This window comes from Neolamprologus brichardi, chromosome 15 (assembly GCF_056152115.1).
Source record: "Neolamprologus brichardi isolate AB-2024 chromosome 15, ASM5615211v1, whole genome shotgun sequence".
Lineage (NCBI taxonomy): Eukaryota > Metazoa > Chordata > Actinopteri > Cichliformes > Cichlidae > Neolamprologus > Neolamprologus brichardi.
In genome coordinates, this window is record NC_142118.1 from 25,762,907 (window position 1) to 25,778,811 (window position 15,905).

The 15,905-nt window shown below is 42.3% G+C and overlaps 1 protein-coding gene across 1 annotated transcript; it reads right to left on the reverse strand.

The window, feature by feature from the left end:
* Positions 1-4,256: 4,256 nt before the first annotated feature.
* On the reverse strand, positions 4,257-15,284 carry prph2lb (peripherin 2-like b). The gene is made up of 3 exons (XM_006793406.1): positions 14,704-15,284; positions 6,355-6,592; positions 4,257-4,550 (listed from the first exon to the last, which is right to left on the reverse strand). Exons 1-3 carry the CDS (start codon positions 15,282-15,284, stop codon positions 4,296-4,298), a joined length of 1,074 nt encoding a protein of 357 aa, XP_006793469.1. The 3' UTR covers positions 4,257-4,295.
* Between the last annotated feature and the right edge of the window lie 621 nt (positions 15,285-15,905).

The window sequence follows — 15,905 nt, forward strand, 5'->3', positions numbered from 1 at the left end:
AACTATTTGTTTTTCCAGAAAACTAATTTAGCTTTTAACACAGGGTTAGGGAGCTGGAGTAGGGGTGGGGTCATTACTGATGACTTACAGGGTAACAAGCTGTGCTTCAGGATTCGATAGGAAGGTGCCTGATGCCAGTAGGGGGCGTGGTTTGACCAGTTAACTGAGGCAGGTGAAGCTGAAGGTGTGGATAGGAGCATGCTGACCTCAGGGAGCATTCAGACAGGTTTTGATATGATCACATTTAAAAAAAAGTTTTAAAGAAATCAGGGGCAAAGGGATAAAAGGTGTCCCAGTTGATCTTGTACACATCAGACTGAATTTTACAGTTAAAACGATTCAAGAGTTTCGGCTGAGGGAGGTGACTCTGAAGCTCTGCACCAGGGTCGCCTCCTTTAAAAGAGGACACACTTCCTGTCCTTTTTTAATGAAATGACAGGAAGATAATTACATCCCATGGTGCATAGCAACCACTGTTAAACTGTTTATCAGAACCAGGTATGTTCGAACTGATTTAATTTTGAAACCAGTAAAACTTGTCTTTTATTCATCAAGCCTTCAAATTTCTGAACATGACCAATACACAGGTTCCCAAATTAGTGTCCAAAACCTGCGTAATATGTAAAAGAGCATGACATCATCTGCATATTGTGTGCCAATGTCTTCTGTTTTTTATGTGGCATATACAAAAGGCAGGTCCTCTTCTTTGGCCTTTAGAGGTCTCCACAGCAGAACATCTGCCTCCATCACCCAGTTCCTAACATCCTCTTCTATCACACCAGTCCTTTCCGTGACCTCTTTCAGGGCTTTTACATTCTCCTCATAAATGATCCTGATTGTTTTTTTGTTTTGTTTTTTTTAATTAAAAGAATCAAACTTTTAAAACAAACAAACAGAAGTAAATAAACTCAATGAAGGTTCAGGACTGCAGAGCTCCTCAAACATCATTCGATGAACAGAAAGCAGAGACAGAAAAATGTCTTCTTTGGTTCATTTTTATTTCTTTAGGGCAACAATAACAACAGCAGATTTCCCACCATGGATGAAATGCACTGTAACTAATGGCTGTGACTTTACTGTCATAAACCCAATTGCATGAATCATATGAAGACCAAATTGACACATCTGTGAAAACGTCTCAGAAAAGGTCAAAGTTAATTCTGATTCTCTACCGGATATAAAAATAACATTAAAACTTTGTTATTCAACAACAAAGGTCATAAATTTTGACTTGGAATTGTAAATATATTGTTGCTGTAAGCATTTTTGCTTACAGCAAACCTTCAAATGTGTTTTCAGACATAAAGCAATGAATCAGCTGTTTGGGCAACTGTGTCTTTAATCTATCAGCTTAAAAGTGTTCAGCGACACCTCAGACTTTTGAATACATCTAAAACTGAAAACCCACAACGTTGTGTGTGAAAACAAACATAATCTGTTCCAGTTTTTATCAGAGTGATTTCCTTCTGATGGCCTAAGGAGGCTGCGAGTGTCATGTGTTTCAGTACGTCTCACAGGTACTTGAGACTTGAATGTAAAATTCTGGAAAAATGACCAACAGCAACATGAGCAGTTTACTTTCACAGGAAATTCAAATTTTACCTTTCAGAGTTAGTGCTGCTGACTTCCTCTGATTCAGCCTCATCTTTTATGACCTGGCTGTGAATAAAACATTAAAAAAAAAAGGCCCTAAAGGTTAAGGCGTGGCACACAATGGCCACGATTTGACTCCTGGTAGCAGGAAACTCTTTGAGGGTCTGCCTCTCTGTGACAATTTGGTATTAGTTTACTCATTTCATGTTTGACGTGCATGAACCTGTACATGAAACCACCATGTATGTAAGGGCAGTGGCAGCATCCATTGTCACACATTTGTACAACACATTAACACATTTCAGAAAAAGCTGTAACTCCAGAGTGCAGTGTTTACTGCATTGTTTAAAGCCCACATTTTTTATTAAAACGGCCAAAGAACTGATTGGGTGTCAAAACTGAGATCGCTTTGTGAAAACATCATTTCGAAAAATCATACTCATCAGTTATTTAGAAACCAAGGAGACTGGCTGCTTCAGCTTTAAAGCACAAAATCTTTTGAAGTTCATTTGGTGTCATGAAGCTCCAGATGATAAAGTGGGTGATGGATGTGACTGTTCTCAGGTGAGTTATGGAGCCATGCATCTGGAATGTGAGGGAAAAATCTAAACCCCACAGAGAAAGGCCCAAGTTAGGTGGTGGATTTGAATTCTGGGCCTTGTTGGTGTGAGGCAACAGTGCTAACCATGATGCCATGGTGCTGCCTGTTCTTTTTATAAATGTTGGAGCAGTGCAGTTTTAATCCTAGAATGGTGTACTGGTTTTCTTCTGTTGCTATTATTGCTGTGCAGCATATCTATCTCCTAACATTCTTTACTAATAATAATTAGTATAGACAAATTTCTCTTACAGGTAAATATGACAAGATGGTAAATGCACCAAAATTTCCTTCTGATGTGCACTGGTGGGCATTCTGAATGAAAATAAAGTGGCTATTCTATTCTATTTTATTCTACAGGGTGGGCCATTTATATAGATACAACGTAATAAAATGGGAATGGTTGGTGATATTAAAGTCCTGTTTGTGGCACATTAGTATATGTAAGGGGGCAAACTCCTCAAGAAGGGTGGTGACTATGGTGACCATTTAGAAGTCGGCCATCTTGGATACAACTTTTGTTTTTTCAATAGGAAGAGGACCATGTGACACATCAAACTTATTGGTAATGTCACAAGAAAAACAATGGTGTGCTTGGTTTCAACGTAACTTTATTCTTTCATGAGTTATTTACAAGTTTCTCTTTGTTCACAGCCATTGACATGTCGAAGAGGTTAACACGTGAGGAACCCATTGGAACAGGACCCTCAGTTCACGCAAAAGATTTTGTTCAGTGATGAGGCAAACTTTTATGTGGATGGTGAAGTTAACAAACAAAACCACCGCTATTGGTCTGACACTAACCCACATTGGATGGATCCCTCCAAGACTGTTGGAACAACAAAAGTGATGGTTTGGTGTGGTATATTGGGTACAATGCTAGTGGGTCCATTCTTCATCAATGGAAACCTCAAGGCCACTGGATATTTGAAATTGCTACATGATGATGTGTTTCCCTCTTTATGCACTGAAGCTGGCACGTTCCCTGAGTTTTTCCAGCAAGATGGTGCACCACCACATTATGGGTGCCAGGTCCGAGCATTCCTAGATGAACAGTTTCCTGGAAAGTGGATTGGTCGTCGTGGGCCAGTTGAATGGCCCCCAAGGTCTCCCGATCTGACCCCCTTAGACTTTTATCTTTGGGGTCATCTGAAGGCAATTGTCTATGGTGTGAAGATACGAGATGTGCAGCACCTGAAACTACAGATACTGGATACCTGTGCTGGCATTTCTCCTGCGGTGTTGCTATCAGTGTGTGAAGAGTGGGAGAAGAGGGTTGCATTGACAATCCAACACAATGAGCAGCACATTGAACACATTTGATAAGTGGTCAGAAACTTGTAAATAACTCATGAAAGAATAAAGTTACATTGAAACCAAGCACACCATTGTTTTCTTGTGACATTACCAATAAGTTTGATGTGTCACATGGCCCTCTTCCTATTGAAAAAACAAAAGTTGTATCCAAGATGGCCGACTTCTAAATGGCCACCATGGTCACCACCCATGTTGAGGAGTTTGCCCCCTCACATATACTAATGTGCCACAAACAGGACTTTAATATCACCAACCATTCCCATTTTATTACGGTGTATCCATATAAATGGCCCAACCTGTATTTGTACTGTTTTCAGGCTTTAACTGATGGGCTGTTGATTTTTTTTCACAGTGATCAGACTTCTTTGGAGAATGGTAAAAATTAAAAATGCAATCAAAGACCAAAAGGTATCAGTTCATGGCTTTGTAATTTACTTCAAGTATAAAAAATAACTCCTCTTATCATACATCACAAAGAGTTCATTTATAAACCTGTAAACCCATCAAGGTAAAACCTATTCAAACTCACGTATCTGAAGGCAGAAGACCTTGTTGGTCCATAAATCTGAGAGCTCTAAGGACTCAGCAGGTAAAGTTTAGCCACTGTTCCAAACTTTTTTCGATCAAACAATCAAGTTTTTGTTCTTGTCTCTGGGATGAAGCTAAATGTGTCAGATCCACTTGATTCACTCTGCATCCTGGAGAATGAAGTGATTTCTATCCCGAGTCAAAAGCATCTTTGGAACAGCTCATTCCTTCTGCTGTCCATGACTCCACAGGCTGGAGGCTAGCTGGTCACGAGGACCTGGACCTGCTGTGATGGCAGTTCCTCCTCTGGAGCAGCAGTCGGGACATTGATGTTTGGGTCGTCGTCGACCTGGTAACACTTTCCCAGGTTCTTAATAATGTTAAAGTTGGACCGGGCCGTTTCTGCCAGGCTGTTTTCCAAAATCCAACCATCTGATTCCGACTCTGGATCACCCAGCCGGAGAACGTTCTCCATGGCCGTCTGCAGATAACGGACACCTGTCAGAACCAGCAACTGGTGGAAAAAGGAAATACAGTATGTTTAATCAAGTTTAGACTTCAGTCACAGTGGAGACCACAGTGTGACCAGAAGTATTGTAACTGTGTGCCCCCATCTTGTGATCTCCCTGCCTTTAACATGGTTGCTTTTAAGACACTGAAACTGCTCAGTGTTAAATCTGCAATAAGAGCATTAGTCTGCTATGGGGATCTTGATTGGATGGGGTGAAGCTGACACTTTTGGTCCCACCTTTTGTAATAATCCGGTGATTAAGGGTGGTAAAACGGTGTGCACATCAGACTGGTATTACTGTACGAAGCTAGGGTCGGACCACATGCTCTCACCCACAGACTGAGCCGAATGTAAATGTGACAAATTTATCATTTATAAACATATAAACACACAAGAGCAGTCAGTTCATTTTATTAACCATGAGCAGTGTTAATCTGTAGCTGAAAAATAAGGGTATAAGAAACACACTCAGTGCAAGCTCGGGATTTACTTCTGTTTTTCTCCAAAAACAACGAGATGAGGCAAGGAGGATCAATATGCTCATGATATCAGGGAGAACTCTGCTGATATAAGCTGCTGGGACTGTGCAAGGTCCTGAGATCTAAGTCTCAGGTGAAGCTCAGGATTTATCCAAAAGAGCTGCACAATCACTAAATGAAAGTTGTGTAGAACAGCTGACCTGTGAGGTGAACATTATTTACTGTCAGATCCTAAGGCATCCCTGAGTTCATCAAGGTACTCTTGTTGCTCACATTGTTTTTTCTGCAGTGATGGAAACTGAATTGGAGTTCTGTACCCAGGCTCTTGTCTCACATCCACAGTTAGAAAAGTGCCATGAGGGTGTCTCTGAAAAAACGCTACAGGAATCATTTGGTGGCTTTCCAGCTGATGCTCGAGCTGCTGTGATAGGCCAATAGAGAGGAAAAGACACACTCAACCCTAGCCCTGTGGTCCATGATGCTGTACAACACATTACAGAGCTGAATCATTCTCATTTATATTTATTAGCTCCTTCAACTCTGAGTCGGCTGAATGGAATGGAATAAGACACCTCCTTCCCCGTACAGAGGTTCACAGATGTTTCGGGAAAGGGAGGTGACACGCTGCAGGAAAGCAGAAAAACTCTTAGGACTCTACTGAGTGCAACATTGGATAGCTCACTGATGTAGCACACATTAATATAACCAAACTGAAATACTATAGCATTCAGGCATTATTCTAACACAAGGACACGGTTCATTTATTAGCTGCATTTTGACAGAAATATGTTATACAATAGTGCCTATCGAGAACAATAAAAGAAACATGAACGCACTCTTTCTGTCCTCGTTCCTCTGATTTTCTATTATGAGGCTACTACAACAATGGAAGTGTTGATTTTTGGTGCTGCTCCACTTCCTCACTTTCATTGTTGGACTCTACCAGCACAGCTATGCATGAGCCAGAGTACAAAATGATCCATCTTCATCTGATACAAGGCCGTCATCTTCCGAAACAAGCTGATTTACATTCTGTTACTTTAATAGGCCCTCACATTCTTTGGATTAGATTAGATTCTATTTGATTTGCATGTTTACCTCATTATTTGAAAATTTAGCCACATTTAGTGAACATCTGAGATTAGATCATGGCATATATCACAGAAAGTGAGTCTCCTTTAAAACCACAGAGGTCCATGATGATGGCTTTGAAGATCTTATTGGGGTTTTAAAAAATCTCTTTTTATGGAGCTGATTTGTAAACCTCTGTGCTTTCACTTCTGTTCTGTATGAACCGACAGTTCTAGTTTCAGCAAAATCACCAGTACCTCAAAAAGCCAGATGAGTAGCACGGTGAGGCCGATCGACTGCATGATGCCGGTGTAGTGGTCTAGCAGGGCCTGTTGGCAGCCCCGCCTCCACAGGTTCAGCTGCTGGCTTTTCTCGTCTTGGGTCGAGCTGGTGCTGAGATGGTGCTGGATGCAGGGCCAAGGGGAGAAGGTGCTGCAGCAGCTGAAGGGAACACCATCCATCAGGTACTTTCCCTCCACATTACTCCTCATACGACTGAAAGGGAGGAACAGGAACTGTTGCTACTGCATGCAGAGCAGTTAGTCAGTCAATCGTTTCACTAGCTGGGCCCACATCCTCATTTTAGGTTTGGCAGCACTTTTTAGTAGATAAAGGCAAATGGCTTAATCAAGAATTGAGCTGAGGTTTGGGGAAGGCCTCGACTGAGACTGTCGGTGGCTCCCGGGCCTAGCAGATCACCATTTACTAATGAGAAGTGAAGAGGTGAAAGAATTGGAAAAAAGGGGAGGGAGGGTGGGATTATTGAATTAAATTCAATACATGTTGCAGCTGTTTCTAAGTGATGTTTGTATGCTGCTTGTGGAGTCATGATCTTCCAAGGGATCTCATGATCAAGTTTAAAGAAACTAAAGCTGCAGAAACAATTATCATACGTTTTTATCAGAATGATTGATAAAGTTTCTGTCATTGCTAACTTATAACTTATGTTTAATAAGTTATCTGAAGTTATTTGACTGGACCCTATTGGTTAATCCTAATTAATCTATGACACCTGACCTCTGTAGCGTCCAGGCTTAACTGCATTAGACCAGTGGCCTAAATCCTTCAGGGGTCAGTCTGCTTACTGTCTGTTGGAAGAGAAACACCCACATTTCCATATAGGTGTTCAGGCCTTCAGTTAGAAATAATAAAGCCAGAGGAAGCAGTGTGAACTGAGTGTGAACAACTCACACTGCTGGTAAAAAAAAAAAAAAGACTAACTAAACAGACACACCTCCAAAAGTTGATTCTGTTCAGCTGGACGTAGCGTTTTCTGGGAGAAACGTTTCGTCACTCATCCAAGTGACTTCTTCAGTCTCAGCTGACTGCAGGTTCCCCCAATCTTATAAACAGTACATTTACATAATGACTGAAACCAGCCCACTGAAGGAACAATGGGCTGTGAGGTCAGTTCCTTAATCCTAATTATGCAAATTCTCATGACCATTGATCAACAACCACTGACCAAAACCCACTGATCAAAGACCACTGATCAATGGCCATGAGTACCATTCACAGAGAGTTGGGGAATGGCTGCAATCACAGCATTGTAAGATGGCGAAAGATGTACCCTTAGGCCCCTCCTCAATTCAGAGATGGTCTTTCCCTTTTTACGTAAATGGCCTCCTTGACTCCATGCTCAAACCAGCGTTCTTCCCTGTCCACGATGTGTACATCCTCATCCTTGAAAGAGTGTCCACTGGCCTGTAGGTGTAAATAGACTGCAGAGTCCTGGCCTGACGAGGTAGCTCTTCTGTGTTGTGCCATCCGCTTCGCCAGAGGTTGTTTGGTTTCCCCGATGTATAAATCCTGCCAAGCCTCCTGGCACTTAACAGCGTACACTATGTTACTGTTTGTGTCGGGGGACACAAAAATTGGTCCACCCCAAGGACCCGATCCTTGGGGTGGACCAATTTTTGGCGCAGCGTGTTTTGGGGTTTAAAAGCCACAGAGACCCGGTGTTTCGAAAAAATGCGTCTCAACTGTTCCGATACTCCTGACACATATGGGATCACTTCAGGTTTTCGCTTGGGCAGCGGTTGTCCTTCTCTCCTGGATCGGCTGGAGCTTTCTTTAGGTGCCTTTCCAGCTTTGACAAAAGTCCAGCTGGGATAACCACATTTACTCAGGGCCTTTTTGATGTGCTGTTCTTCTGCCTCCTTGGCCGCTGGGTGAGTGGGGATGGTGTTCGCTCTGTGTTGTAGCGTCCTGATGACACCCAGTTTGTGCTCCAGTGGATGATGAGAGTCAAACCTTAGATACTGATCCGTATGAGTAGGTTTACGGTACACGTCAGCTTTTAGATGTCCCCCATTACTGATGGAAATCTCACAGTCTAAGAAGGCTAACCTGCCACTTTTCATATCCTCCCTGGTGAATTTGATGTGTCGGTCCACCGAGTTGATGTGATCCGTGAAATGTAGTACATCCTGAGATTTGATTTTCACCCAGGTGTCATCCACATATCTGAACCAATGGCTTGGTAGTGTTCCAGGGTAGGATAGCAAAGCCCTCTTTTCCACTTCTTCCATGTACAAATTGGCCACAATGGGTGAAACTGGGGAGCCCATGGCACACCCATGTTTCTGCCTGTAGTACTGACTCTTGTATGTGAAGTAGGTGGAATGAAGACACAGTTCCAAAAGCAAACACACTTGGTCGATGCTGAGAGTGGTCCTGTTGCTGAGGTTAGTGTCATCCTGTAATCTCTTACGGACTACCTCCAACGCTTCCGTGACTGGGATGCAAGTGAAATTATTAACGTTTCTCCCAGAAAACGCTATGTCCAGATGAACAGAATCAACTTTTGGAGATTTATTTTCCTGGATGATTGAGAATGTACGGTGGCCCCTAGAGACAAAGCACGTACAAACTCCAAAACAGTTGCAAACACCAAAACACTTGCAAACTCCAAAACACTTGCAAACTCCAAAACACATGCAAACTCCAAAACACTTGCAAACTCCAAAACACATGCAAATTCCAAAACACAACGAAAGTGCTCCAGGAGGGTAGGGGCAGTGTTGAGCTCGATTTGCAAAATAAACGGCAAGTTTGTCTGTATGGGACGGTCTAGTCTCTGTCGCGCTTCCCAGGTTGCCTAGCAACCATGATACTAACCGCTGGAAACATGTCATACAACTTTGTTTGACAGAAATGAAGGAAAACATATTTTGTTCATTTGTTTGTTTGTTTCTACAAGAGCTTTGTGTGATTTGATAAGTATCTGAGGCTGAGACCACAGGACAGTAAAACATGATTTTTGAGCTTCATTTCTGTACTGAACAGTCATTTAAGATTAGTTAGTAAATAACAATTAGCTAATGTTGTTCATGAGACTAAAGTCATATCACTTTGGTAATGTAAATATAATATGGCCAATATTATAGTTATTATATTAATCATTATTAGCTATTACAGCAGTGAACATGAACTCTGTGTCAAATACTGAGCCTCAGTACAGATTCAAGTTGCAGTTATTTATATGTCTTATCACCTTAAATCTTCACTCAAAGACAAGTATCTTTGACAGTGCATATATAGGTGTATCATATATAAGAGAGAAATGTTGTTCCTTCAGTATGTTGGCATTACTAAATTTGGCTCATTGCTTACATACATGTGTAAAAAGAAATTGTATGACCTGTGATAACTGTTTCTGATAGAATGAAGAGTAGACTGATATATTGAATATTCCTTTATTGGGTGAGAAAATCAGACCATGTCATAACTGCTTTAAGTCATACAGAATAGATATCAGAGCCTTAAGCAGGCTGACTTCTGCTAAATGGGTCAAACTGGGCAGAAAGTATACAAACACATAACATCCTTATAGAATATGATGTAACACTATAGATCAACTTACCTCAGAATATATAAAGCATATAAACAATTACAGCAATATGATGCAACAAACACAGCAGTGCTACTAATCCAAAATACTCAAAGCTTCATAGAACTGAAACAAACATTTATTTTTAGCTCCATTCTGCTGCTGATACATACTTTAGGTTTCTGAATATTAAACTTGTTTCTGCCTTTCATAGTGTGTAACTTGAAGGCCCTGAGTACTTTCTCCCACACTGAAAACACTGGAGTGATAAAATTATTTGAACATTACCTAATAAGACTGATTCAGGACAGACAATTAGTTATGTTAAACTTTCCTAGCAGTCCTTCACAAACAGGGAACAGTCTGTCTATTCTCTCCATCTGTCAGCTGCTGCTGGCTCTTCCTCCTCCTCTTCCTCACACACTGCTGAGTTTGTCCTGGTGGATCATCAGGGGTGCAAAGCCTCACAGATGATGTGGAGCAGTGGGTCCCTCAGTCTGTCCTCACTCTGGACACTTGCAGTTGTCACACATAGAAATCAAATGTGTGATAAGCTGCAGGATTCAAACACAAGTGTAACTTATAAACACATGTTCATACTTTTATTCCACAATCAGAGAGAAAGAAAAAGAGAGAGAGTGCAGGACAGATAGACAGGTGACAGTCTCAGGTGTATACACTGCTACAAAACAGCACAAAAGAAGGAGGATTGTGTTATTACAAAACAAGAAGAGTTCCCAGATGGTACAGTGGACACATGTGTGACTCCTGTGATTAAAGCATCTTTCTTTCAGCTTAACGAGTGAACCATCAGCTCGTTCAAACACACGTTAAAGTCCGTTTGTCTCGACACCACCGAACAAAGGCAGCAATATAACATAGCTAACATTAACAGTGCAGTGAATCCTGCTTGTGCTGTGATATTCAGGACTACAAACCGAGCAGCATCACTGACTTTCAGCTTGTTGTGTTTGTGGATATATGACTGACTTTAATTGTGCATAAAATCATCACATTCTCTGTAATATTAAAGTCAACTATTGAACGGCGTATATTTTGAAGTAAAGGCTTTAAAACCAAGTTAGTACAAACATCGCTAATGTCACATAACTTTCCCAACATGTGGCCAACAGTAATGTTTTAATGTTCTTCATTATAAAAACATTTGCGCATAAATAAGCGACATAATATTCAGTACTTACTTCTGAAAGTTTACTCTTCGGCGGCTCTGCTTCCGCCATTTTTTTCCGCATTTCGAGCAGCCTTTGAATTGGGACAGCCTTCGTCGTGTCGCTGTGACGTAATCGGCCTTAAAATGCGGCCTTTAAGGCTGCAGACCCCAAATCCAGTCATTGGTACTTCCTGGCTTGTGTAGTTACTAGGTAACAAAAGCTCAACACTGCCCCTAGCGTCCTGGAGCACTTCCGTTGTGTTTTGGAATTTGCATGTGCTTTGAGGTTTGCAAGTGTTTTGGAGTTTGCATGTGTTTTGGAGTTTGCAAGTGTTTTGGAGTTTGCAAGTGTTCTCGAGTTTGCATGTGTTTTGGAGTTTGCAAGTGTTTTGGAGTTTGCATGTGTTTTGGAGTTTGCAAGTGTTTTGGAGTTTGCATGTGTTTTGGAGTTTGCAAGTGTTTTGGAGTTTGCATGTGTTTTGGAGTTTGCAAGTGTTCTCGAGTTTGCGTAATTCCGTCTTCCAACAAGCTGATGCATTCTCATGAACTCTTCAACCCTCTGACTCCTCTGACTTATCGACTCTTATCAGACTCTCTTCCAGAGTAAATGGACCTAGACACCGCCGTGTTGCCCTGCCATCTTGAATGCAGTGGCTAAGAATGACATGGCCATCCCACCTGCATGATGACAATGGAACAGACCAGCCACATAGTACCACAGTTACATTTAATTTAAAGATCACAAACAAATAAATCTCTTTTTCCTCGTCCCTCATCTCCACCTCATCCCTCTTCCTCCTCACCACAAACCGTATCTTGTTAATTAAAGCCAGGGCTCTGACACATAAAAATGTGCACAAACACACTTCTTTATTCCTAAAATTGTCATCTGACTAAACAACAACAACAACAGCCGGTTATAAACTAACATTAAAACAAATGTCCCAAAAATCAAACAGTTTGATTATATTCTCATATGGTATGAGAGTTTATTTGCTAAGTCTCCAAGCCTGAAAACATTAGATCAGCCTTGAAAAAAGTTTCCCAAACACCAGCTAACAGAGGCTAACAGCAGTATTTACCGACAGAAATGTTCAGCAGATCTTCAGCAACTCACCTCAGTATCACAAGTGAGTTCCTCTGACTCTTATCAGACTCTCTTCCAGAGTAAATGGACCTGGACACCAACAGCTGAGGTAACAGCAGACTACACTCACTACAACTAATGGGCAGCCAGAGGTGTTTGTCCTACAGCAGCCACCACAGCTAGGATTATGCACTAAATAAATTGTGAGGGGTAAGAAAAAAGACCTCAGTTCAGTCTGCTATCTACTGACATCTAGACTAATATTTTATATATTTAGAACTCTTAATGTACTATCTGATGTAATTTCTAAGATTTTCTACAGTGAAAGGGTTTGTGGAAAGTGTTATGCTCTCCTAACATTAAAGGTCATGTGTCTGTGTACATTAAACCCTGCTCTGCTGGATAAATCATGTTGGAACCTGAGTCCAGCACTTCAGCAAACACAAATCACTGCTACACAGCAAAATGTAAACACTGTTACTGTGAATTCTAGATTCATCCACCTGCAAAACTCTATGAGGGCCTTCAAAGTTCAACAACTAAATTATTATTCCTGTTTGACAACTGGAGGGTTCATGTGACCACAAACAACCAGTCGATGAAGGTTATCTGAGCACAGTTAACAACGTACTCTGTTTACATCTTGATGCATTCTCAATCATCCAGGAAAATAAATCTCCAAAAGTTGATTCTGTTCATCTGGATGTAGCGTTTTCTGGGAGAAACGTTTCGTCACTCATCCAAGTGACTTCTTCAGTCTCAGCTGACTGCAGTTTTCCCCAATCTTATAAACAGTACATTTGCATAATGACTGAAACCAGCCCACTGAAGGAACAATGGGCTGTGAGGTCAGTTCCTTAATCCTAATTATGCAAATTCTCATGACCATTGATCAACAACCACTGACCAAAACCCACTGATCAAAGACCACTGATCAATGGCCATGAGTACCATTCACAGAGAGTTGGGGAATGGCTGCAATCACAGCATTGTAAGATGGCGAAAGATGTAACATGGGTGTGCCATGGGCTCCCCAGTTTCACCCATCGTGGCCAATTTGTACATGGAAGAAGTGGAAAAGAGGGCTTTGCTATCCTACCCTGGAACACCACCAAGCCATTGGTTCAGATATGTGGATGACACCTGGGTGAAAATCAAATCTCAGGATGTACTACATTTCACGGATCACATCAACTCGGTGGACCGACACATCAAATTCACCAGGGAGGATATGAAAAGTGGCAGGTTAGCCTTCTTAGACTGTGAGATTTCCATCAGTAATGGGGGACATCTAAAAGCTGACGTGTACCGTAAACCTACTCATACGGATCAGTATCTAAGGTTTGACTCTCATCATCCACTGGAGCACAAACTGGGTGTCATCAGGACGCTACAACACAGAGCGAACACCATCCCCACTCACACAGCGGCCAAGGAGGCAGAAAAACAGCACATCAAAAAGGCCCTGAGTAAATGTGGTTATCCCAGCTGGACTTTTGTCAAAGCTGGAAAGGCACCTAAAGAAAGCTCCAGCCGATCCAGGAGAGAAGGACAACCGCTGCCCAAGCGAAAACCTGTAGTGATCCCATATGTGTCAGGAGTATCGGAACAGTTGAGACGCATTTTTTCGAAACACTGGGTCTCTGTGGCTTTTAAACCCCAAAACACGCTGCGCGAAAAATTGGTCCACCCCAAGGATCGGGTCCCCTGACACAAACAGAGTAACATAGTGTACGCTGTTAAGTGCCAGGAGGATTGGCAGGATTTATACATCGGGGAAACCAAACAACCTCTGGCGAAGCGGATGGCACAACACAGAAGAGCTACCTCGTCTGGCCAGGACTCTGCAGTCTATTTACACCTAGAGGCTAGTGGACACTCTTTCAAGGATGAGGATGTACACATCGTGGACAGGGAAGAACGCTGGTTTGAGCGTGGGGTCAAGGAGGCCATTTACGTGAAAAGGGAAAGACCATCTCTGAATCGAGGAGGGGGCCTAAGGGTACATCTTTCGCCATCTTACAATGCTGTGATTGCAGCCATTCCCCAACTCTCTGTGAATGGTACTCATGGCCATTGATCAGTGGTTTTTGATCAGTGGGTTTTGGTCAGTGGTTGTTGATCAATGGTCATGAGAATTTGCATAATTAGGATTAAGGAACTGACCTCACAGCCCATTGTTCCTTCAGTGGGCTGGTTTCAGTCATTATGCAAATGTACTGTTTATAAGATTGGGGAAAACTGCAGTCAGCTGAGACTGAAGAAGTCACTTGGATGAGTGACGAAACGTTTCTCCCAGAAAACGTTACGTCCAGATGAACAGTACTCTGTTTACGTTACGTTTTGCACTAATACTGGGTTTTTTTCTGACAGACACCTTTAGGCGGGGTGTAGTTTTTAACCTGGTGCGCTTTGGTCTGATACACTCTACTGAAGGACCCTGTACCTGCTGCCATGTGTATCATTCACAGTAATCAACAAACCCAGAAAGACTCAGCATGTCCTGCTCAACTTACTCTACCACAGCACTGCTGCCCATGTCCAGGTAGCGGCTGCTGATCCACTGGATCTGGAACCAGTCTCGGTATCCTGTGTTCCCACAACACTGGAACTGGATCTGCAGTAGGTCCACAGTTCTCTTCAGGTTGCAGCGGCCCGGAGTGTCTGTGTCTTTATAGTATCGCATGGCATTCCTCAGGCCCATAAACAGGGATTCCTCCATTTGGCTGCGAATGCCGTAGCACATGAGCGCCCCTGCCAGGACGCAAGAGGTGAAGAAGAAGGTGCATATGATGTACGGCATCATCACCAGCTTCCACCGCAGGAACTTGTTGGTGTCGGCACAGTCCAGGCAGATCTTGCCACCGAAAAAGTTGATGCAGCAGGCTGCTAGTCCTGTGGTGATCAGCATATGTGGCACATAGAGGATTCCCTGCTCCGACATCACTTCTTGCCATTTGTGAATCTCTACTCTGAGGAACAAGCCAAGGCCAAAGAGGATAGTTCCTGTCACTACAGAAATCCAATTAAGCAGCCAGAGAATCTCAGCTAGCTTCTCTCTCTCCACCTTGCTAAATGTCACCTTCCCAACTGCCATGACCGTTCTCAGGTTTCTGAGTGACTCACGGCTAAGAAGCTGCTAACATGGCCAAAAGGTGGCCACCCTCAGTGTGCATGAACACTTTTGACCACAAGGTGCTGCATAACAATCTACTGTCAGGCTGTCTGAGCTAAAGAGTTTATGTTCTACATAACAACATGACAGCATACTGTTTGTGCATATGCCTTTTTGTTGCAATACTGAAACTTGTTTACAAATTAATATAATTTTAAGCCACCAAATTCATCATTCTCACTTCATTTGCTCACAGCTGAAGCTTCTAAAGCCCCACCGACTGAAATATTTAAGGTTGCACTTTTCATAAATATCAGTCATGTCAGTGCTTTAGATGTGTGTTTTGTAAATCAATTGTGAGCGTGAATATGTAAAGACGAAGGCACAGAACAATCAGGCTTTTTAGAAGCTGGCTGTGCGCACTCTGACTGGTTTCCAATCAGGCCTTCATTTCATCTCTTCGAAATAAGAAAAACCTCCCTTTGGACAAACAGTTCTGAGAACTAGTCTAAACTAAGGTGTTTGAATCTTGCTGTCATGAACCATCAGGCAGATGGGGTATGGTGGCTCAATTGTGAAGTCCACACAGGTGTGAGAGGTTCA